The 25,005-nt window shown below is 38.5% G+C and overlaps 1 protein-coding gene across 1 annotated transcript in view; it reads right to left on the bottom strand.

The window, feature by feature from the left end:
- RAB3GAP2 (RAB3 GTPase activating non-catalytic protein subunit 2) overlaps positions 1–25,005 on the bottom strand; it is a gene marked incomplete at its 5' end in the record, with an annotated part of 94,699 nt that overhangs the window by 7,468 nt on the left and 62,226 nt on the right. Inside the window, 11 exons of the mRNA XM_079698564.1 lie at positions 810–880; positions 3,271–3,337; positions 5,746–5,852; positions 5,953–6,126; positions 8,169–8,397; positions 15,341–15,501; positions 16,125–16,230; positions 18,610–18,707; positions 19,093–19,306; positions 21,715–21,842; positions 24,081–24,171. Coding sequence (XP_079554690.1) covers positions 810–880; positions 3,271–3,337; positions 5,746–5,852; positions 5,953–6,126; positions 8,169–8,397; positions 15,341–15,501; positions 16,125–16,230; positions 18,610–18,707; positions 19,093–19,306; positions 21,715–21,842; positions 24,081–24,171 — 1,446 coding nt within the window. The remainder of the gene's footprint in view (positions 1–809; positions 881–3,270; positions 3,338–5,745; positions 5,853–5,952; positions 6,127–8,168; positions 8,398–15,340; positions 15,502–16,124; positions 16,231–18,609; positions 18,708–19,092; positions 19,307–21,714; positions 21,843–24,080; positions 24,172–25,005) is intronic.

Below are 25,005 nucleotides of genomic sequence, written 5' to 3'. Positions count from 1 at the left end.
ACTTAACTGCTGCCAGAGTAACTGACATTCTCAACTGGCCTGTAAAGCACACTGACAGGGGCCCTGGCCACACTGCTTGAGGCCCAAAGGCTCCGCTCCAGTACACCAGCAGCTTCTCCCACCGGTTGAGTTATAGGCTTAGCTGTTAGGTTTGTTCCCAAATCTACCTATGCTGGTTGTACATACTGTAATTAAGTAACTGATGAAATATGAACGAGGAAAAAAGGGAGTTCTTTATGTGAATACTGTGTTGACCCCTTTAAAAAGATTTATGGAGGAGAGTAGCTAACTCCTAGGTCTACTGGATTAGATACAGAGGAAACAACTACAAAACTAGGGGATAAATTATAAAAATCTAAAGATTTTGCACTCAGATTGCATCATAGCTTTAAAGAAACAGGATCTAGAAATCACAGGCAGTGCTTTATGGGTGAGGTTAGTGTAGGAAAACCTAAGTAAAATTGCAATCGACCCTATTCAGAGAAAATATCTTGGCCCTACATCCAAAGATTGGCGAGGAATTGTGCATTTATATGTTTTAATTTAAAATAAAGTGCAAATCCTTCCTTGAATCGACCACTGTCCTAATCACTTGGGTTAAGAGGCTTTTACAGGACATTACTCTCTTTCAAGGATTTGGGTTCTTCAAGTCATCATCAAAATGCCAGCACAGCTGAGCACAAATAAAATGTAATGTCAAATAAAAAACAGTCTAATGAGGCCTAATGTAAATAATCTCTTATATCAGTCAATTATTAAGGGAGCCAAATAAACAAGAAGTCGGTACAGGAAATTTACAATTACCTTACCTTATCCATCAAGTACGTAGCAGCAGAAAACCTTTTAACTAAAAACGTGTTCCACATCATCAGTGCGATGCCTGGACAACAAGTAAAGTAAAACAGTGACCAGAATGCTTCTATATTTTCTCTTTCATCATATATAACAAATTGCTGTCTTCCTTAAGCTTATAAAACCATCTGGGCTATTTATTTAGATATTATTTCTTATATCTTATGTAATAAAATTAATAAAAACCTTTATCTTTAATAAAAATCAGAACTGGGCCATGTGAGAGGATATCCAAATGGCCAATAAGCGTAAGAAAAGACTATGTCATTAGTCATGAGAGAAACAGAGATTAAAACTACACAGAGATAGCTTTACACAACCAACAGAAAGGCTAAAATTTTTTTATATGACAACACCAAGTGTTGACGAGGCTGTGGAAACAATGAGAATGCTCATACGCTGCTGGTGGGATAATAAATTGGTAAAACCACTTGGAAAACTACTTGGCAGTATCTACCTAAGCTAAGTATGTCTACCGTGTGACCCAGCAATTCCACTGCAGAAACAGTCACAAAAATGTGTAGAAGAGAGTCAAGGACAGCTTTATGCATAACAGCCCAACACTGGGAACAACCCCAATGGAGTTTTCTAATATGTGACCACTACATAAAGCGATATACAAAAAAAGTATTAGAAAGCAAAACAAGATACAAAAAACCTATTTTTAAAAAACCCAACCAAACAAAAAATCTGGGCTTTACATGTCCATATACAATAAACTGTGGCACTGATATTAAATTTCTGTTACAGCTGACAGGCAGTGTAAACATGACATTTCATATGCTGTATTATTACCCACACAGCTGGTTCTGTATCTAGGAGTGAGGTCCTGCAGAGGAAGCCAGGAAGCTTACTCAATGCACAAATTGGGTAAAGTTTTTTTTTTTTTTAAATTGAAGTATAGTTGATTTACAATGTTGTGTTAGTTTCAGGTGTACAGCAAAGTGATTCAGATGTATATATTCCTTTTCAGATTCTTTTTCCTTATAGGTTATTACAAAATATTGAGTATAGTTCCCTGTGCTATATAGTAGTAGGTCCTTGCTGGTTATCTATTTTATATGTAGTAGTGTGTATATGTTAATCCCGAACTCCTAATTTATCCCTCCCCTGACAAATTGGGTAAAGTTCTAACTTGAAGAAACACTAGCCTGAAGTCAGTAGGTAACTTTATTTTTTCAGTAAGGATAGAATATTCTAGAGACAATATTTTCCAAATGAGCCACTTTAAATCGTTTTTTCCCCCTTTGGAAGAAACTAAGAGCTAAGATATGAATATATAAAATAAATTTTAAGTTCTTATCATGTAAAATGAGACATTTTAGAATTTCTGTAATTTGACCTCATACCACCTGCAACAAGGTGTTACAGGAGAGGAAATAAGTAGCTTCTCTAGAATGTATCACAGAGAGATAAAGGTGATACCTCCCCTTACCTGGACCCAAACCTAGTCTCACCACTTAGTATTTTATTAACTTCCTATCTTAGTATCTGACTAGCCTAGTACTGAGCTCCTCAATTAATTCATAGGGAATCTCATCTATCTATTAAATGGAACCAGCAATCTGCTGACAATTTTTCTACAATAATTTGTAACATTTTTTTCAAGGAGACATCAGCAGTCCCTGTGGTACAGCAGCCAATGGAGAATACTCATGTTTATCAAAAGAAGCACAAGGTGGAAGGGATAAATTAGGAATTTGGGATTAGCAGATACAAACTATACTATATATAAAATAGATAAACAACATGGTCCTACTGTATAGCACAGGGAACTATATTCAATATCCTATAATAAACCATAATGGAAAAGAATATGAAAAAGAACATATATGTGTATAACTGAATCACTTTGCTGTATACCAGAAACTAATACAACATTGTAAATCAACTATATTTCAATAAAAACATTTTTTAATGGATGCAGATACTGACACAGATGATTCACTTTGTAAACAAATGAAATAAACTTAGGTTATTGATAAATACAAAAAAAAAAGAAGAAGAAGGAGAAGCACAAAGGAGTTTGTAGGGTACAGTATTATTAGGCTTTGGCTATCTAACTTTTTCATCAGGGATTACAGTCCTGAGCAGCCCATTCTTCTTTCCTTATCTACCTGCGAACTACAGAGGGAATCAATAATTCATGCATAATATTCTCCTTACTTACACCTAGGAATAGTCATCAGTGTGGGAAACTGATTGGTGGGGAGAGAAGGTGATAATTAGTGCCAGCCCCCTCCCCCTTTGGGGACAGCCTTTTTTCAAGCAGTTAAAACAGCCAGTACTTTGCATACAGCAATACACAGTAATGTGTTAGGTGGCAGGACTGTCAAGGAAAATTTTAACAGGATGTGGATTTAAGAGACTTGGCTCTTTGGAATGAAACAGTTACGTTTTTAACACCTGTTTACTTACCATTCTGAACATGTGCATTAAGAATGTGCTCCAAGTGTTCTATTGACCTAACAAAAAAAAGTGCTTCCTTACATAGAGGGAGCAAAAAGAGAGAAAAAAGATATTATTTAATAGGTGTTTCAAATACAAACGGAGACTTCTTACATAAATTTCCACATAAAGTTACCCAAGAATGTTATACTAAGAACACAGAATTATTAGGGAAGAAGTAATTTTGCATAAGATAATGTTAATGGTCACTCTTAAATTTACATCATCTATATAATGATTGATTCCTAGGACATCTGGATTCAAAATTTACTGTGGTTTGTACATCATAGCAGTATTCTCTCCAATAAATACTTGAATTTCACACAGATATGAAAACAATAGGTTTACTTTCTTTGCAAATATCATTCATTCTTCAACAAATGTTTATTGAGCAACTACTATGCACCCATCTGCTGGAGGCACCAGAGATACTGTCATGAACAGAACAGACCCAAATCCTTGCCCTCCCTGACGTTATGCTCTAGTGAGGGCGCTAGATAATAAATATGATAAGTGAATTACATAGGATGTTAGTAATAAGTGCCAAAGAGAAAACATTAAAGCAGTGAAGGGAAATAGGAAATAGCAGAGGGAATGTTGGAAATTCAACTATTTTTAATCAAGGTAGTTTACATATGAAAAAGCAAATATGGTATGTAAAACTGATGAAATTATCTGAATGTTTGCTAAATAACTTTGTGGCCTGGGGGACTTCCCTGGTGGCCCAGTGGTTGGGAGTCTGCCTGCCAATGCAGGGGACACGGGTTCGGGCCCTGGTCCGGGAAGATCCCACATGCCGCGGAGCAACTAGGCCCGTGCGCCACAACTACTGAGCCTGCGTTCTAGAGCCCGAGAGCCACAACTGCTGAGCCCTCGTGCCACAACTACTGAAGCCCGTGCACCTGGAGCCCGTGCTCCGCAACAAGAGAAGCCACGACAATGAGAAGCCCATGCACAGCAACGAAGACCTAACACAACTATAAATAAATTTAAAAAAAAATGTGTGGCCTGTACAATATTAAACACATCACCTTTGCTAATATGTATCAGAAGTTCCCCACAAGTAATTTTGACTGTTTCGAGCCTAATAATGCTGTGTGTGTAAAATGGTGGAATTGCGATAGCGGCTGTTGAATGGGACAAGGAGATAAATATTTAACAGGAAAAGAACAAACAAGAAAAATGACCACTAAACAAACATTTTAAACTGACCACTAATTTTAAACGCTAGACCTGAATCTGGAATTAATTCATTCATATTTTAGAAATTCCTGTGTCTCTGTTCTGGTCCTAATGTTCTTTTCTCATGCGGGAAAAATATCCTGTTTAGGAGGAGCCTGAATACGTCCACCATTCAGGCCGCAGGGCATTCAGGCCGCAGGGCAGTCAACTGAAGACGGCGATGGGAGGCGTATCAAGAGGTCTCCTACCCTAAAATCATCTTTTGGTCAAAGTTTAATTGATCAAAGATGATTACTTTGTTTCAAGCACTTACTTTTAAAATGCCTTCCTTTAATATGAAAGTGATTACATGTTCAAGACAACATTTTTCTTAGAGGAAGGAAAACTATTGTTATCAATGTATTAGTGTGAATTAGTTCATCAATGAGATTTTTCTTCAAAAGTACAACCTGATATAAGGACAATAAAGGAAAGAATTTTGATTTGAGAAGGTTAATTTACCAGAGTACTGACTAAGGAAGCCTATGCGAACGACTGTGCAGGAAAGAGAAATACATGTCATGTGTTTTCACATCTTATCTTATCCTGGTGTCAATCTTGAAGGACTGGCACCATCATTAAAAAAGACTGTGAGGAGAAAAACCAGGTTCAGAGGTTCAGTGACTGGGCCAAACCCAGACACCTGTCTGGAGTCATCAGGTCCAGGCCTCCAGCCTCCAGGCCTTGGGCCTCTCCCTGCACTGCTTCCAGACTGAGAATGCCTGGGAGCGAGGGCGGCTGCTGGAAGGGGCAGAGAGTGATGCCCACGTGGAGAGTTAGGCTGGCATCAGAATCTTCACTCTGGTTTTTACCATGATGACTTACAATACGAAGAACTGTCTATAGGTAGATACTATCTCACACAGACGTTCCAAAGGAAATAAAAAACACACTCATCACAACTTAACCAGGAGTAGGGCAAGACACACTGGCGTTAGAGAAACTTAGGCTTGAATCCTGGCCCGACTCAGGCAAGGAACCTGACTTCTCCGAGCCAGTTTTCTCTTCTCTAGAGTGGGGATAATGACGACACCCACACTTCATAGGTTTACGGTGAGGATTTTGAGAGAGGATGTATGAAAAAGGCCAGGCACAGCTCCTGGTATGGAGACATTCCAAAGGGGAAAAAGCCAGTGTTTATAAGGGACTGAAGGAAACAGTCCCACGTACGTATAGCATGAGCACAAAACAGAACCAGCACTGAAGTGGTGACGGGAGTCATACCTCCGGATCTTTATTCCACTGAACAACGTACTCCCAGCAGCAATGTGCGTGCAGCACGTCCAGCTCGAGGCTACAAGGAAACTGCTTGTAGGCCAAGTGCAGCAGGTCTGAAAGTCAGAGGAGAGTGATGCATTGCTCCTGCCTGAAGGAAAGCTCCGCCCGCCTTCTCTAGGCCAGATTTCACGTTTCCCCGTGTTTACGTCTTACCTGGGATGGCTCCCAAGTCCATCTCCACCTCTGACACCTCAGGTAAACCTCTGTGAATACCTTCTTTGGGTTCATCTGAGTTTTCTGCATCTCTTTCTTTATTAGCCAGTCTTAATACTTCAGGGCTGACATCCTGTTTAAATATCCACTTAGCTACACTGTCTGCAATGCCACCTATAGTTTGGAGACATGAAAGGAAATGAAAATTGGCAGCATTTGCCAAAAGGAGCCCGTACAGCACAGGATCTGAATGTCTCTATGAAGATCTAAGTGCCACGTTGTTTTAAGCCTGAAAGTGACCCCAAAGCTATGAGATTTACAGGTGTCCCCACCTACCACTCACTGTATGAGGGCAAGTGGGATATTGGATCTCTAGGGCACCTTTATACTCTTGTAAAAGATTAGCTAAATATTAATGCAGATGCATATATAAGTCTGTACACCACATACCTTCAGTGTCCACAAATTCAAAATGCACTTTATCGGACACAGATGGAGACATGAATACGTTTAAAATGCTTTCATTTAAATGCAAGTGAAAACAGACTGATTAGCATGATACTTGTGTCTAGGTTTCTTAGGGCAAAACACTACTGTTAATAGTCAACTAACTTGCCTATATGGAATATTTGGGGGCAAAATTTAGCCACAGTTAATTAACAACATGATGCGATACCATATTTCCGTCATCAATATAGTTCAGGAAGTTATAAATTATAAAAAACATTCAAGATGAAGAGTCCCATTACCTAAAACAAATAGAATCTTCTGTAATAAACCAAAATTTTCCTCTCAGTCTTTCTTCCTATTTTGATTCAACTATAAACCTTGTGACAAAAAGAATGTGAAATCATAATTATCAGTGGAAATATCAATAAATGAGAGCAGTATGCCAGGCGATCTAATTTCTTCTGTTTGGCTTCTAAATCATTTGATAATTCCCGTTCCAGGATCAAGGCCCTGATCCTATTGCTCGGGTTAATATTAAAATGGCATTCCTACATTTTCACCAGGTGGCAGCATGGAGTGTAGTGAGTTTACAATTAAAAATGTTCACAAGCCTTATAAAGAATGAAAAAACGAGTTACCTAAATAAAAACTATAAATACCAGTATTTCTAAACCCAGACATATAGTCACTCCAGTATCAAAAGCTTGACAGAGCGGCTGGTAAGGAGAGGGTGTGCGCCACGAGAAATTCAAAGTTCAAGATGCTCGTGATCCTGCAAGATAGAAGCAAAGGAAGCCAGCGACTCCGGGACGGTAGAGAGTGGTGCATCGGAAAAGCGGTACGAAGTTCTGTGCAAGTTAGGAGGAAGAAGAGAGAACCCGCAGTCAGTGGATCATGAGAGGTTTCGTGGAGGGAGGTGGCATTCGAGGCGGGCCTTGGCAGGTGAGTAAGAGTGGGAGCAGCTCGGGCTCTCAGACCCAGAGATGGGGAATCACAGATGTTTCATCTGAATTCAAATCTAGCAACAAGCAAGCAAGAGGTGGAAATGAGCTGCATTCCGAGGTGAAGGTCCGTGGGGAGCAGAGTTTACACTTGGTTCCAGCAATTTCTGAACTTCCTCGTCCCAGTCTTAGTCCCTTAAACCAGTAAACATTTTTGACAAGCCCAAAGGACTTTAGCTTATGGGTTATATTTATTGATAATTACGGTATCAGAAATTAAAACTGAGAAAATGTTTTAAAAATTTTATTAATTCATTTTAAAATAAAAAGAATAAACCCATTACATGCTAGTATTTTATGAAAATAATTGTATTTGCCAAAGCAAAGCAAGATATTTAGTGAGAAGAGTGGTACTACACTTTTGCAAATTTCTTTGATGTCTAGCTTGGATCTGGACTGCCCAAGTCAGCTTGGACATTCTATGCACTGTGATCTGATGTTGTGGTTGAGGTGTAGGAGGAAGATCTGGCCTCACACAGATGTGAAGCTGGAGAAAAAGAGGACTGCGACCACTCTTTGAGAACCGCGGCTTATTTTCTAAGGCGAGGGGAAGTAGCTGGTGGTTCCTGAGCAAGGAATTGACAGGATCAGACTTGGAGGAGATTAACAGAGAAGAAGTATGTGGTGGGTTATTTTTAAAATCTGAGTGTATTTCTCTTTCCTTATTCTTTCACTCATTTCTATAAAAAGCAACCCCCAAAATAGCCCATACCATAAAAAAAAAAATGTACATGGATACAGATGCTCAAATAAGCTTCAGGTTACCTTTTCCTCCTTCTAACAGCTTTTTAACAGAAAGCTTCGGGAGCGGCTCAGCCTGCAGCGATGACGCTTTGGAGGTTGAGGCATTCACTTTGCTATGAAGCAGAGTCTGAAGTAGGAGACAGTCCTCCAGCTGTTTCAGCAGAAGTTTCCAGTACTCAGTGTCAAGGGAAAGGGCCTCCCAGGAATCAGTGAGGGCCTCCGAATCAGTACCCGAAACTGTTTGGGAAAACTAAAAGAAAATGCACAGGTGATACTCTGGCCAAGATTCCGGATCTACATTAACTTGAATGAGCTTTTAACTTGAAAGCTGATGCGTAGTCAGGATACATCACAAAGCAATACACAGATGCTGTTTCACAAATATTACTACTTGGCTGGATGGAACATGAGGGTCAGGAGTAGCCTGGAGATTTAGGGGCAACGATGATAGAGTCGGGGCATTTACGAAGAGAACAGCAGTGAGGCCCCCGATTCAGGTAACATGCACTGCAAAGGTTTCAGGGCCATCCCTGCAAGAGCCACAGCTTTTTCCGTCAGTACCAGGATACTGACAGCTCCTCAGAATGTACTAGACAACATAAAAAATGTGTCTTAAATTTCTCTCTCTCCATTAGTATAAACATCTTAAGCCAGTCATATTAAAGTTAGCCCACAAACTACTGAGACTGACAATGTTTTTTTTTTTTTTTATTTTTTTTTTTTATTTTTTTTTTTAATTTTTTTTTTTTATTAGTTTCTGCTTTATAACAAAGTGAATCAGTCTTACATATACATCTGTTCCCACATCCCCTCCCTCATGCATCTCCCTCCCTCCCACCCTCCCCATCCCACCCCTCCAGGCGGTCACAAAGCACCGAGCTGATCTCCCTGTGCTATGCGGCTGCTTCCCACTAGCTATCTACCTTACGTTTGGTAGTGTATATATGTCCATGCCTCTCTTTCCCTTTGTCACAGCTTACCCTTCCCCTTCCCCATATCCTCAAGTCCATTCTCAAGTAGGTCTGTGTCTTTATTCCCGTTTTACCCCTAGGTTCTTCATGACATTTTTTTTTTTTTTAAATTCCATATATATGCGTTAGCATACGGTATTTGTCTTTCTCTTTCTGACTTACTTCACTCTGTATGACAGACTCTAGGTCTATCCACCTCATTACAAATAGCTCAGTTTCGTTTCTTTTTATGGCTGAGTAATATTCCATTGTATATATGTGCCACATCTTCTTTATCCATTCATCCGATGATGGACACTTAGGTTGTTTCCAGCTCCGGGCTATTGTGAATAGAGCTGCAATGAACATTTTGGTACATGTCTCTTTTTGAATTATGGTTTTCTCAGGGTATATGCCTAGTAGTGGTATTGCTGGGTCATATGGTAGTTCTATTTTTAGTTTTTTAAGGAACCTCCATACTGTTCTCCATAGTGGCTGTACCAATTCACATTCCCACCAGCAGTGCAAGAGTGTTCCCTTTTCTCCACACCCTCTCCAGCATTTATTGTTTCTAGATTTCTTGATGATGGCCATTCTGACTGGTGTGAGATGATATCTCATTGTAGTTTTGATTTGCATTTCTCTACTGATTAATGATGTTGAGCATTCTTTCATGTGTTTGTTGGCAGTCTGTATATCTTCTTTGGAGAAATGCCTATTTAAGTCTTCTGCCCATTTTTGGATTGGGTTGTTTGTTTTTTTGCTATTGAGCTGCATGAGCTGTTTATAAATTTTGGAGATTAATCCTTTGTCAGTTGCTTCATTTGCAAATATTTTCTCCCATTCTGAGGGTTGTCTTATGGTCTTGTTTATGGTTTCCTTTGCTGTGCAAAAGCTTTGAAGTTTCATTAGGTCCCATTTGTTTATCTTTGTTTTTAGTTCCATTTCTCTAGGAGGTGGGTCCAAAAGGATCTTGCTGTGATTTATGTCATAGAGTGTTCTGCCTATGTTTTCCTCTAAGAGTTTGATAGTTTCTGGCCTTACATTTAGGTCTTTAATCCATTTTGAGCTTATTTTTGTGTATGGTGTTAGGGAATGATCTAATCTCATACTTTTACATGTCCCTGTCCAGTTTTCCCAGCACCACTTATTGAAGAGGCTGTCCTTTCTCCACTGTACATTCCTGCCTCCTTTATCAAAGATAAGTTGGCCATATGTGCGTGGGTTTATCTCTGGGCTTTCTATCCTGATCCACTGATCTATCTTTCTGTTTTTATGCCAGTACCACACTGTCTTAATTACTGTAGCTTTGTAGTATAGTCTGAAGTCAGGCAGCCTGATTCCTCCAGCTCCGTTTTTCGTTCTCAAGATTGCTTTGGCTATTCGGGGTCTTTTGTTTTTCCAAACAAATTTTGAAATTTTTTGTTCTACTTCTGTGAAAAATGCCAGTGGTAGTTTGATAGGGATTGCATTGAATCTGTAGATTGTTTTGGGTAGTAGAGTCATTTTCACAATATTGATTCTTCCAATCCAGGAGCATGGTATATCTCTCCATCTATTTAAATCATCTTTAATTTCTTTCATCAGTGTCTTATAATTTTCTGCATACAGGTCTTTTGTCTCCTTAGGTAGGTTTATTCCTAGATATTTTATTCTTTTTGTTGCAATGGTAAATGGGAGTGTTTTCTTGATTTCATTTTCAGATTTTTCATCATTAGTGTACAGGAATGCCAGAGATTTCTGTGCATTAATTTTGTATCCTGCTACTTTACCAAATTCATTGATTAGCTCTAGTAGTTTTTCGGTAGCATCTTTAGGATTCTCTATGTATAGTATCATGTCATCTGCAAACAGTGACAGCTTTACTTCTTCTTTTCCAATTTGGATTCCTTTTATTTCCTTTTCTTCTCTGATTGCTGTGGCTAAAACTTCCAAAACTAGGTTGAATAAGAGTGGTGAGAGTGGGCAGCCTTGTCTTGTTCCTGATCTTAGTGGAAATGGTTTCAGTTTTTCACCATTGAGGACAATGTTGGCTGTGGGTTTGTCATATATGGCCTTTATTATGTTGAGGAAAGTTCCCTCTATGCCTACTTTCTGCAGGGTTTTTATCATAAATGGGTGTTGAATTTTGTCGAAAGCTTTCTCTGCATCTATTGAGATGATCATATGGTTTTTCTCCTTCAACTTGTTAATATGGTGTATCACATTGATTGATTTGCGTATATTGAAGAATCCTTGCATTCCTGGAATAAACCCCACTTGATCATGGTGTATGATCCTTTTAATGTGCTGTTGGATTCTGTTTGCTAGTATTTTGTTGAGGATTTTTGCATCTATGTTCATCAGTGATATTGGCCTGTAGTTTTCTTTCTTTGTGACATCCTTGCCTGGTTTTGGTATCAAGGTGATGGTGGCCTCGTAGAATGAGTTTGGGAGTGTTCCTTCCTCTGATATTGTTTGGAAGAGTTTGAGAAGGATGGGTGTTAGCTCTTCTCTAAATGTTTGATAGAATTCGCCTGTGAAGCCATCTGGTCCTGGGCTTTTGTTTGATGGAAGATTTTTAATCACAGTTTCAATTTCAGTGCTTGTGATTGGTCTATTCATATTTTCTATTTCTTCCTGAGTCAGTCTTGGTAGGTTGTGCATTTCTAAGAATTTGTCCATTTCTTCCAGGTTGTCCATTTTATTGGCATAGAGTTGCTTATAGTAATCTCTCATGATCTTTTGTATTTCTGCAGTGTCAGTTGTTACTTCTCCTTTTTCATTTCTAATTCTACTGATTTGAGTCTTCTCCCTTCTTTTCTTGATGAGTCTGGCTAATGGTTTGTCAATTTTGTTTATCTTCTCAAAGAACCAGCTTTTAGTTTGGTTGATCTTTGCTATCGTTTCCTTCATTTCTTTTTCATTTATTTCTGATCTGATCTTTATGATTTCTTTCCTTCTGCTAACTTTGGGGGTTTTTTGTTCTTCTTTCTCTAATTGCTTTAGGTGCAGGGTCAGGTTGTTTACTCGAAATGTTTCCTGTTTCTTAAGGTGGGATTGTATTGCTATAAACTTCCCCCTTAGAACTGCTTTTGCTGCGTCCCATAGGTTTTGGGTCGTCGTGTCTCCATTGTCATTTGTTTCTAAGTATTTCTTAATTTCCTCTTTGATTTCTTCAGTGATCACTTCATTATTGAGTAGTGTATTGTTTAGCCTCCATGTGTTTGTATTTTTTACAGATCTTTTCCTGTAATTGATGTCTAGTCTCATAGCATTGTGGTCGGAAAAGATACTTGATACAATTTCAATTTTCTTAAATTTACCAAGGCTTGATTTGTGACCCAAGATATGATCTATCCTGGAGAATGTTCCATGAGCACTTGAGAAAAATGTGTATTCTGTTGTTTTTGGGTGGAATGTCCTATAAATATCAATTAAGTCCATCTTGTTTAATGTATCATTTAAAGCTTGTGTTTCCTTATTTATTTTCATTTTGGATGATCTGTCCATTGGTGAAAGTGGGGTGTTAAAGTCCCCTACTATGATTGTGTTACTGTCGATTTCCCCTTTTATGGCTGTTAGTATTTGCCTTATGTATTGAGGTGCTCCTATGTTGGGTGCATAAATATTTACAATTGTTATATCTTCTTCTTGGATCGATCCTTTTATCGTTATGTAGTGTCCTTCTTTGTCTCTTCTAATAGTCTTTATTTTAAAGTCTATTTTGTCTGATATAAGAATTGCTACTCCAGCTTTCTTTTGATTTCCATTTGCATGGAATATCTTTTTCCATCCCCTTACTTTCAATCTGTATGTGTCTCTAGGTCTGAAGTGGGTCTCTTGTAGACAGCATATATATGGGTCTTGTTTTTGTATCCATTCAGCCACTCTGTGTCTTTTGGTGGGAGCATTTAGTCCATTTACATTTAAGGTAATTATTGATATGTATGTTCCTATTCCCATTTCCTTAATGGCTTTGGGTTCGTTATTGTAGGTATAGTCCTTCTGTTGTGTTTCTTGCCTAGAGAAGTTCCTTTAGCATTTGTTGTAAAGCTGGTTTGGTGGTGCTGAACTCTCTCAGCTTTTGCTTGTCTGTAAACGTTTTAATTTCTCCATCAAATCTGAATGAGATCCTTGCTGGGTAGAGTAATCTTGGTTGCAGGTTTCTGTCCTTCATCACTTTAATTATGTCCTGCCACTCCCTTCTGGCTTGTAGAGTTTCTGCTGAGAGATCAGCTGTTAACCTGATGGGGATTCCCTTGTGTGTTATTTGTTGTTTTTCCCTTGCTGCTTTTAATATGATTTCTTTGTGTTTAATTTTTGACAGTTTGATTAATATGTGTCTTGGCGTATTTCTTCTTGGATTTATTCTGTATGGGACTCTCTGTGCCTCCTGGACTTGATTAACTATTTCCTTTCCCATATTAGGGAAGTTTTCAACTATAATCTCTTCAAATATTTTCTCAGTCCCTTTCTTTTTCTCTTCTTCTTCTGGAACCCCTATAATTCGAATGTTGGTGCGTTTAATGTTGTCCCAGAGGTCTCTGAGACTGTCCTCTGTTCTTTTCATTCTTTTTTCTTTATTTTTCTCTGCATCAGTTATTTCCACTATTTTATCTTCCACCTCACTTATCCGTTCTTCTGCCTCAGTTATTCTGCTATTGATCCCATCTAGAGTATTTTTCATTTCATTTATTGTGTTTTTAATCGATGCTTGATTCATCTTTAGTTCTTCTAGGTCCTTGTTAACTGTTTCTTGCATATTGTCTATTCTATTTCCAAGATTTTGGATCTGGGAAATAGAATCTTGGATCAGCTTTACTATCATTATTCTGAATTCTTTTTCAGGTAGACTGCCTATTACCTCTTCATTTGTTAGGTCTGGTAGGTTTTTATCTTGCTCCTTCACCTGCTGTGTGTTTTTCTGCTTTCTCATTTTGCTTATGTTACTGTGTTTGGGGTCTCCTTTTTGCAGGCTGCAGATTCGTAGTTCCCGTTGTTTTTGGTGTCTGTCCCCCGTGGCTAAGGTTGTTTCAGTAGGTTGTGTAGGCTTCCTGGTGGGGGGGACTAATGCCTGTGTTCTGGTGGTTGAAGCTCGATCTTGTCTTTCTGGTGGACAGGTCCACGTCTGGTGGTGTGTTTTGGGGTGCCTGTGGCCTTATTATGTTTTTAGGTATCCTCTCTGCTAATGGGTGGGGTTGTGTTCCTGCCTTGCTAGTTGCTTGGCATAGGGTGACCAGCACTGTAGCTTGCTGGTCGTTGACTGAAGCTGGGTGCTGGTGTTGAGATGGAGATCCCTGGGAGATTTTCGCTGCTTGATATTATGTGGAGCTGGGAGGTCTCTTGTGGACCCGTGTCCTGAAGTTGGCTCTCCCACTTCAGAGGCACAGCACTAACTCCTGGCTGCAGCACCAAGAGCCTTTCATCCACCCGGCCAGGTATGTGGGGAGTTTCTTGCCTTTTGGGGGGTCTGAGGTCTTCTGTCAGCGTTCAGTAGGTGTTCTGTTGGAGTTGTTCCACGTGTAGATGAATTTCTGATGTATCTGTGGGGAGGAAGGTGATCTCCGCGTCTTACTCTTCCGCCCTCTTCCTCCGGCTCCTCGAGACTGACAATGTTGAGTGAATCTCTACAGACCTACTTAAGTATCTCATCTAATTTAATGCAACATCCCCCTAGAAAAAATTTTCTGATTTACCATGAGATATAAGGGATGTTAATTAAGTCTTTTTCTTTTCTGAAATAAATTTCAGTTTTCAAGACATGGGGAAAAGCCACAAAGCAGAAGGGCAACAGGAAACTTCCATTTGAGTCATTCAACACTCTATGGCAAAACCACCTTTGTTTATAAAAGGGGGGTATAAATACAATTGTAGGACTTCAGAGCCGAAAGAAATCTGAGAAATGATGCCGTCTAACCCTGATCCTTTTGGACGAGAAAACTGAACCAGGACCCGTCTTTTAAAGGCACTCACCACAGATCACCAGCTGATGGCGGAGACCAGATCTCTGCCCTCCGAATCCAGGGCTTTTCCCCTTACGCCATGTGGAGACTAAGTTCAAGTATGCATGTCATCGGAATAAACAAATTAAGGACAGCACCCTTCACCCCCCAGAGAGACAGAAAAGATCGTGCTGGACCCACACATCAAATCCTAGATGTTGCACAACACTGAAGACGATGCAGCCCAGAAGGGGAGAGCGGACCGGGCGCCAGCTGGAGAGGTGCCCCCCACCTACAGAGCAGCCCTCCGCTCACTCACTTTCCTCTCAGTCAAGTTGTTGGATATCTGGGCGGCGACAGCGTGCCCGACGTGCGCAGAAAGCAGAGCAGCCCCGTTGTGCTCAGACTGAATACAGGCCGTGCGCATCTGCTGCCACCAAGGGGACACTGACTGGGAATCCCAGGTCTCTTCGATGGCCACTACAGGCAAAAGGGGAAAGTTAAAAAGAAGAAACTCTTAGCTGGGAGATTTTTTTTTTATTGGTCCAAACTTTGACATTAAACATAATGTTAACACTAAATTCCCCACTGATGCATCTATATATTTCTCAATGAATTGGAAAATAAATCTACAATTTATTTTATTCAGAACACTTATAGTCATTTATTTATGCTGTTAGGCATCTTGCTTCTCAATCAACTGTAAAGCTCCGTTTGGAATATTTTCATCATTGCTGAAAACTACTCTTGAATGTTTAATATAACAGACTCTTGTTCTCATCATGCCAAAACAATAAGAGAACTATTACCTCCACAGAAGACCATTTGATTCACCTCATTGAGTTGAGAAAACACACTGTTCACATCATTTCTTATGATAATGCAAAACAGAATTTTCATAAAGCACACTTTGAATGCGTTAAGAGCTTTCTACGACTACCCAGAAGAGTCTCTCTAGTGAAATGTTTTGTACCCCCTGGCCTCCTTCTGTTAAGAGAAAGTAGCCTCCCTCCCGTTTCTGCAGAATTTCAACACTGAATGTTGTTTCCGGGAGTGGGGCCCACACTCCCCGACAGCTGATCCTCGGCGCCCACCACGCTCACCTCTCATCTTGCTCAGGATGCACAGCGTCGCGTGGAGACAGCAGACAGACTGCGGTTTGTCCAAAATATCTTTTTCCTTAGAAAGCCACACACTCAGGAGCAGAGACTGCAATCAGAGTTTAAATCTTTCTCAGTCTAAAAAAATATTTACCATAAACAAAATCTTGTACTTTTCTAGAGAGCACACATGTACACGTGAGCAATCCAGTCTCTCTGGCTGAGAGGGAAGTGCTTGCGTGTTACATGATGGAGCGTGAGGGGTGGAACAGGCAGCTTGTTGGGGATCTACATCCCATTTCCACCACTTCTTTAGGCCTCCTGGGACAGAGGCCATACTGGTTTTATTTCTGCATTTCCCTAATGGCTAATGGTGTTCAACATCTTCCAGGTGATTGATTATTTGCCATTTGTATGTATGTGTTTTGGTCACGTGTCTGTTCAAATTCCTTGCTCATTTTTAAACGGTACTGTTGTCTTACTACTGAGTTGTACAGATTTTTTGTACAGTGTGGACACAATTCATTTATCAGATCTGTTTTGAAAAAGAGTCTCGCCATTTCAGTTTCTTAACAGTCTTTTAAAAAACAGAAGTTCTGAATTTTCATGAAGCACAGTTCATCAATATTTTTCTTTTACAGTTCATGCTTTTTGTACCCTAGGAAACCTTTGCCTAAACCAAGCTTTCTCTGGTGTTTTCTTCTGTAAGTTTTGTGAGTTTTACCTCATATTTATGTTCCATTTTGACTTAAATTTTATATACAGCTTGAGGTAAAGGTGTGAGGTTTGTTTTTTCCAGGTTTTTCTCTAACCCTGATTTAAAGTAGATAACAAATTTAAATGAACTTGATTAAACACAATGGAAAAAAGTAGTATTCTGTGTTCGTCTATTTAAGCATCACAATTTTGAGTGACAGGTAATACTTGTCTCCTTTCTTTTTAACTTTTTATTTTGAAGCGATTATAGATTCACTGGTGGCACAAAGGAATGCACACGGAGGTCCCGTGCGCCCTTCCCACAGTCTCCCCTAATGTTAACATCCTACACAAAGCCGAGACACTGTCATTTGTAAAATCCATAAAGCTGACGCACGTTTCACCGGTAATACAGGCACTCATTTTGCATCATGCAGTTTTATCACGTGTAGCACGGCATACATGACCATCACCACGATCAAGACACTCGACTCTACCATCGGCACAAGACTCCCTCCTATTAACTCTTTACAGCCACACCCGTCCCCTCCCCTACACTCATCCCTAACCCTTGGCAACCACTCATCTGTCCTCTCTCTCTACAACTGTGTTATTTTATAAAGGTTATGAAAATAAAATCAGGTAGTATGTATCTTTTTAAGATTGGCTTTTTTCTATCTGCATATTTTCCTTGTTTATTCAAGCTACTGCTTGTAGCAAGAGTTTATTCCTTTTTGTTGCTGAGGAGTGTTCCATGGTAAGGATGTGCCACCGAAGGGCACTGAGTAGTTTTCTATGTGTGGCTAGTATGAATAAAGCAGCTTATGGACATCCACGCGCAACCATGTGTATCTTTAACTGCTTTCCTTCCTGACATATACACTGCAGAGTGAGGTAGAACAGAATCCATCTTTAAAGGGCTTACATGTTCAATTAAAACAATACGTTAACACAGTCAACAAGTTCATAGAGGTGGAATGCCCAAATCCTGGCCAAAATTTAAGATGTGTGTGGGGCTGTGACAGAGTATGTGTATGTGTACATGTGAGAGGTGGTAGAGGGCAGGACGGTGATGCTGGGGTAACTTCCCCGCCCTTTTCAGAAAGGGTGAAAATTTAGTGTCGTAGTTTTTCCATTGGATGATTCTTTAATTTGCATTTGTTATAGCACAGACATTAATTCCTAATATATATTCAAAGTCTGGGAATGTTTGATAATTCTATAATGCTTTAAGGGAACTTCATTTTGTTCTCCAGATAAGATCTTTTTAGTTCTAATACAAACATTTTTACTGAAGATCACAGTCCATTGTAAATGAGTGCATACATGACAGATTCTAAATTTATTCTAGGCCAACCATGGAATATGCTGGTTATAATTTACAGAGAATGAGAAAAGTATGGTAATATTATTCAATTAAATACGGTGATTATAAATTTCCTTGATCATTTTTTTTTCTTTCTTTTTTTTTTGCGGTACGCGGGCCTCTCACTGTTGTGGCCTCTCCCGTTGCGGACGCGCAGGCTCAGCGGCCATGGCTCACGGGCCCAGCTGCTCCGCGGCATGTGGGATCTTCCCGGACCGGGGCACCAACCCGTGTCCCCTGCATCGGCAGGCAGACTCTCAGCCACTGTGCCACCGGGGAAGCCCTCCTTGATCATTTTTAGAAAGTTTTCATGTATGTTCTATGATATGCTTTAGACAGTGGTAAAAAAAAAAAAAAAAACCAGAGACTGACACGTCTGGGTGACAGTAGCAAGGACGAAGAGCAGCCAGAAACAAGAAGCCTTACCAACAACAGCTGGGGGCTAAGTCCAGCTGACTCCAGAGCGTGACACATATCCTCAGTGGAGCTTTCTCCACATAAACACCTCCAAAAAAAGAAACTGCCTGGTAAAACAAAAACAAGACACGTCAATCAATGACCACTTACCATCTGGACTCACAACCCTCCTGAACTGCAACCTAGATCCCCAGAGGAGCAAAACAACACGAGAGAAGGGAAATCAATGGTTTAACTGGCTTAAGTGATTAAAGCAGAAGGCAAATCATCACATGTCTGACACTGTCTCCTAAGCGTACTTACTAATTCAGTACAACTTTTATGACACAGTGCCTACCTGTCCAGAGGATCTTCTGTGGACTGTAAAACACACATTAAATTCTTTGGTTAATTAATTTCAAAACAAACTCAATCTCTGAGATGGTATAAGCTCCTCCCAGGCTTTCATCTAGAATAGGGAGGATTCAAAGAGCAATTTCTCATTCAACCTACCTAAAGCCACACGGTCCTCTTCACTTATCTTCTTTACATTGATCACATCTTTCTCATATTCTAAATATTCCAGAAATGTTTTGACAGGCAACACACCATCCTTATCATCAGAAAATCGGACGGCAGTCCTGCTGTTCTCTTGTTTATACTTCTCTAACAACGCCTGGAGCTTAAGAAGTTCTTTTTCATCAAGTCTTAGTAACACAGCCAAGTCCTTAAATATAGTGGAAAAAAAAAAAGTTCTGAATAGACCATGTCTCTTTCTCTGACTCTTCCATAAGTGTCAACGCTATCATCTGAAGTGAAATGCGAGACTATAAGCAAAAGATGATGACTTTTGAATTAATGTGATAGCTATGATATGCTCTGCTTAAAACTTTACTCTCAGTTCATGAGTAGGAGGTTATATAAATAAACTAATCTTGAAATACTACATATTACCGAAAGTACCACTTTTAGAAAGTTTCTTGAGATTATACTCTTCTAAAATGTCTAAATTTTAATAAACATGTATTATTGCTTAATCAGAAAAAAAATTTAAGCCTTTCCCCCCAAACCATCAGGGAGTTTGGGGTTTTTGAGCATGAGCCACCTGTTCTCCTGGCTTGGCCCTGCAATGAACCTTTGTCTGCTGAATAAAAAAATATTAAAAGGGTGTCAACTGCTAACGCTTGTGATTCCGAGGAAACTAAAGAACTACTTGAAATTTAATGCTTGTTTATTAAGCAGCATAAACATTATAAAATAAAAGCAGTGGAAAACAATCTTCACTGTATCTACATATAAATCCTCTATGTGGCTCTTGGGGCTGCAGAGATATAACCTGCCAGCCTTTCAAACTGTTTTTACATACCTTATGTGCAGAAACATCTCCTGATATACCATTATTCTTCTAAATTAGGGACAAGTGTACACATACACATACACACACAGACACAAATGCACACATTCACCATAGCAAGCAAAACTTTCTTCCCCTCAAGCTACATGATTAAAGTTGCATTCTTAAACAAGAGCAGTTTTGTTATTTACTTATGCATGTTGTTTTAAGAACAAGTAGTAAACTGCAAAATGCTACGGAATACACATAGGTGGTTCGATGCTATACCAAACTTATATGAACTATGTCCTACAGACAGCAAAAATGAATTAGTTTAGATTTGAATTTTAGTTTTGTATGTACAAAATTAGCCATTCAGCCAGTTGACTGCATGTTTTTTTAAGGATCCAAATAAGTCTACAGCAAAATACGGTTTTAATTCTTTAAAAGCATTTTAAAGATAAAAAAATAATAAAAAAGAACAATCTGTCAACTGATTTTTAAAAGTTTATAATTCTTTTGCACACTATATTGGGGCTATCAAGTGGAAATGAATTCTACAAGGGATTATTAATGCCATATATTTTAAGTTTCTTTTGCAGGGTTCAAGAGAGATAGTTTTGATTTTATAAAAAAAAAATTTAGGCATTGAAGAATCTATGAAATGTCCAGGCAATCCTATAGACATAACTTAATCAACTTGAACTTTTCTGTTGCTTGAAATGATTTTTCTCTATTGGTGAAGTAGATAGCAAAACAAAAGCTCCTGAAGAATGGCTTTGTCATTTATAATGGCACTCACAGAATATTATTGTGAAGATTGTTAAAATGCTTTATAAAATCCATCTAGAACCCCAAAGATAAAAAAAGATGTTAGGACTTGTAGGTTATTTCCAATACAAAGGGAAAACCTTCTCTCATTTTTCTGTTTAAAAATTTTTATTCATGTATGTGCATTTACAATAAAAGGCATCCACTTTAAAACTCAATTAACTTTCAGATATACCAGATGAGTTTTTTAAAAGCATTACCAGTGACTTGAAAAATCACTAAAAATCACCTTAATAATTTTCCTTTAAACAAATAAAAGACATGAGGCCCTGATGCCAGGCAACCTGGCCAAGGTCACATAGTAGTCGAGGGAAGAGAGGACAATATTTCTCTCTTTTCTCTATCGGGAGAAATTCGATTTCTCTAGATGGAAAGTAAGAATTTTGTATACTCTTCTCAGAAATGAGCAACACTGCACTGTAATAAAGATTACAAGGTGCTATCAGTTTTTACGTTTTATAGAATAAAAACACAGAACATTTTCTACAATTACTTTAAACACTCTGATGTACGATAAAATATTTTTTTAAATGTATTTCATTACATAGTAAACAACAGAGCAGTATGAGCTTGCTAACAACAACACAGAAAAGCTGGTCTCTTCTGTTTGGCAGAATCTTTTTTTTTTCTTTAAAAGAAATTAAAATTTTGCTACTTCAGTAAACTGCATATATTTTAATTGGCAAACCCTGTCCAGAAGAAGTTGTATTGTAAGAAGTAACCTTAAAAAATAAGGAAAACCGAATGCTTCTAGGTATTAAAAATGGATTAACAATAAGTTCAATATTCTAGCCTAAATAATATAAATTTAGCAGCAAGGCATGGAAAGCCAGCAGAAGGTCTTGTAAAGAAAATACTTTTTTTTTAACACCTAAAAAAAAAAAACTTAATATTCTACTTCTTTACTACCAATTAAAAAAATAAAAAATAATCAGAGATTATTTTTTATAATGAATAATGGGATTACTCACATTATCAGAGAATGGCGTGTCTGAATGAAAATCAATGGAATTTAATTGACTGACAGACTCATAAAGATGGAGTAATTTCAATTTATTGGCACAAAACTGTAGCAATCCTTCATCAACACACTCAAGCTCTATAAGGTAGAAGGAAAAAATAAAGAGATATATTTAACAGACTGATTAAAAAAGGCCTTTCATTAAATCTCTTAATATTATATAATTCCTTGATGTTCTATTTTATTAAATATTGGGATGCTTAAGCTATAATGGATTAAGAAGGCAAAAATAATTTTTCCCGTCATGGCAAAATGTCTAAATTTTTAAATGAAATAAGGTGTTCTAATAGAAGGGGACATTAAAAAAAAAGAAAGAAAGAAGAAATATTTTAGTCTAGTACTCAAATTTAAATAAATGATTTGGAAACAGGTTTGAAAATGTTCTCCCTCACCCCGTCAATCATATGTCGTCTATTATGCTCACACCCTGAGGAAAGACAAATAGAAAGTTGCCTGGCTCTTCTTATTATCATGGTCAAAGATATTATAATTCAACCAGAAAATGTGGATTGTGACAGATGTATCCTCAAGAAAGCCTGGCAAAAAGTAGAATTCCACTTAATATCCTCCATCAATCAGGTTTTTTTTCAAGGTTAGTGCTGGAAAAATACTCTCTGTATAATACATATGACAATTTAAATATTTATTTCTAATACAAATGAATACTTATTCTCTAAAAAGGCAGACACTGAAAATTCCCAAGAACTCTGATATGGGATATAGTAACATGGAAGACTGTCCAAGTTCTTATAGCCATAATAAAACTTAGCATACTAAATACTTGACATTTTTAGGAGTCTCATTTATGGGTAGAACTTGAAACTAGTGATGTTACAGAACTCTGACAATGGTGTCTGGTTTACTCCCAGCTAGTGCAAGATAATTTTTAATTTAATAAATTATGATATTTTTTAAGGCCTTAGGGGATAGGGGGACTTTATCAGTGCACTTTACTTTTTTTTTTTTTTTTTTTTTTGCGGTACGTGGGCCTCTCACTGCTGTGGCCTCTCCGGCTGTGAAGCACAGCTCCGGACGCACAGGCTCAGCGGCCATGGCTCATGGGCCCAGCCGCTCTGTGGCACGTGGGATCTTCCCGGACCGGGGCACAAACCCGTGTCCCCTGCATCGGCAGGCGGACTCTCAACCACTGCACCACCAGGGAAGCCCAATACTTTTTGAAAGAGGCATTTCTAACAAGCTGTATGCATTACAGGAGTTTACTGTTTACCAAGAGTCAGCTTTACATATGTGTTGGAAAAAAAAAATTCTCAAAATTAGGACACTTAAAGTCCTGAAACAGCATATTACGATTTATCTATTAAGCTACTCTAAGTTGGCTTAAATATAATTAAATACACAGCTGATTTCATATTTACACAACAAGCAAAAAGTCATGACTAGATGAAGTCACTCCATCACACACTACATTTTTAAATGATGTTAGGAATTCAGAATAAATTAAATTTTTCTAGCTTGGCTGGACAGAATGTGGAGTTACAAACTCACATTTACAGATGTAATTCTTTTCCAGACAAATTCTGAACAGTAAAAAACAACCAGAAAACACAGAACTGGTCATGTAATCATAGTCTGTGATTTTGGAAGCCCTAGCTCCGTTCATGAGGGACATGGATGAAAAAATGTGGATTCCATACATTAACAAAACATAAATCAAAGCCTAGAATTTTTTTTTAATCATTATCATAGTCAAAACAACATTACTTAAAGTTAAATAAGACATAATGGCAGCAAGAGAACCTGGCTGCTTTTTGCTTACCACCAGACATCTCGTCCCCTCCTGCCAATGGCTTTCACAACGTTCTACAGCTATTACCACAATAATCACTTCCTATCATTCTATACTTATATCTTTCCTCCCAGTAGATGGAGTCAAATGAAAAATATTTACAGTAAGAAACAGAGGCAACATATTCAGAGAAAGCTCAGAGGAAGATCAACAGCATACAGGGAATTAAAACAGCAACAGGGAATTAAAAAGTCCCCAATACTAAAGGTATGAAATGTTTCCTTCTTTCTTATATATTATTTCTACATTAAAGTAACATGATGGGGAACTCCCTGGCAGTCCAGTGGTTAGGACTCTGCATTTTTCACTGCTGAGGGCTCAGGTTCGATCCCTGATCAGGGAACTAAGATCCCACAAGCCGTTCGGCCTGGCCGAAAATTTAAAAATTAATTAATTAATTAAAAAATACAGTAACATGATGGCATCATAAGCAGTTAATATTTTCTATCATCAGAGTTATAAAATTTGAGATTGAGACCATAAACTTCAGTCAGTACAAATCCTATTACCTTGATTTTTTAAAGTGTCCATTAAAGTCTGAGTGATGTTTCTAAGGCAGGAAAATGGTAAACGTATGCTTGCCAAAATGCTTTCCAATGCCTAGAAGAAAGATATGGAACAATTCTCATAATTAGAAGGCAATGATTTTGTTTTTTAAATTTTACATTTATGCCTATACTTTCACTACCCCAAGTTTCAAAGGGAAGCTCCATTTTTAAGATGTTTTATTATACTTACCTGAGAGTTAAAGTTGCATCATAAGTACTATGTAATCAATTTCATGTCATGCCAAACATGGTACAGTGACAGAAAGTCCAGGCTGAGAATGAAACAACTTAGAAGGCAACTGATGTTCAACAGAATGGCCAAGACAAAACAGAAACAGAGATAAAGGTATTCACCAATAAGAGTCTGAATAAGTCTATACTCTATAGGTATAAATGAAAAGCAGACACTGTCATTGTCATGTCAATAATAAAAGCAGACAATAACTTAATTCCTGCTATATTACTGCACCTGAGCATGGTTGGCTGAATCCACAGGCCATGCTAGATAGATGTATGTATACACACTCCCCACCTACCCTCTTCCTACCCACTAGTAGATATTTAAGAGTGGTCATCATCAGTTCCAAAATCCCTCGTCATGCCTAAAGAAGCAACAATCAGAATCACAAATGGGTCAGACACAGCACCTGAAGTTCCTACTTAGCTGTTCATATCAGCACATTAAATTGGATTTTGACTGATGAGATTAAATAGTCTAAAAGGTAGGCTAAGAATGTGGCATGAGACAAACATCAGATTGTAACACAACAACTCTGTGTGTCTGTGGAGAAGTGGGCCTAGAGGGCGGCTCAAGAGGTTGGTCCGACCTATGATGAGGCAACTGGGTGGAGGATATAAAGAAAGTGACCCAAAGAGGCAAAATACC

The sequence above is a fragment of the Hyperoodon ampullatus genome, assembly GCF_949752795.1.
Source record: "Hyperoodon ampullatus genome assembly, chromosome: 2".
NCBI classification, from domain to species: domain Eukaryota; kingdom Metazoa; phylum Chordata; class Mammalia; order Artiodactyla; family Ziphiidae; genus Hyperoodon; species Hyperoodon ampullatus.
The sequence above is the reverse complement of the archived record's forward strand: the minus strand, read 5'-3'. Positions and strand labels throughout refer to the sequence as shown.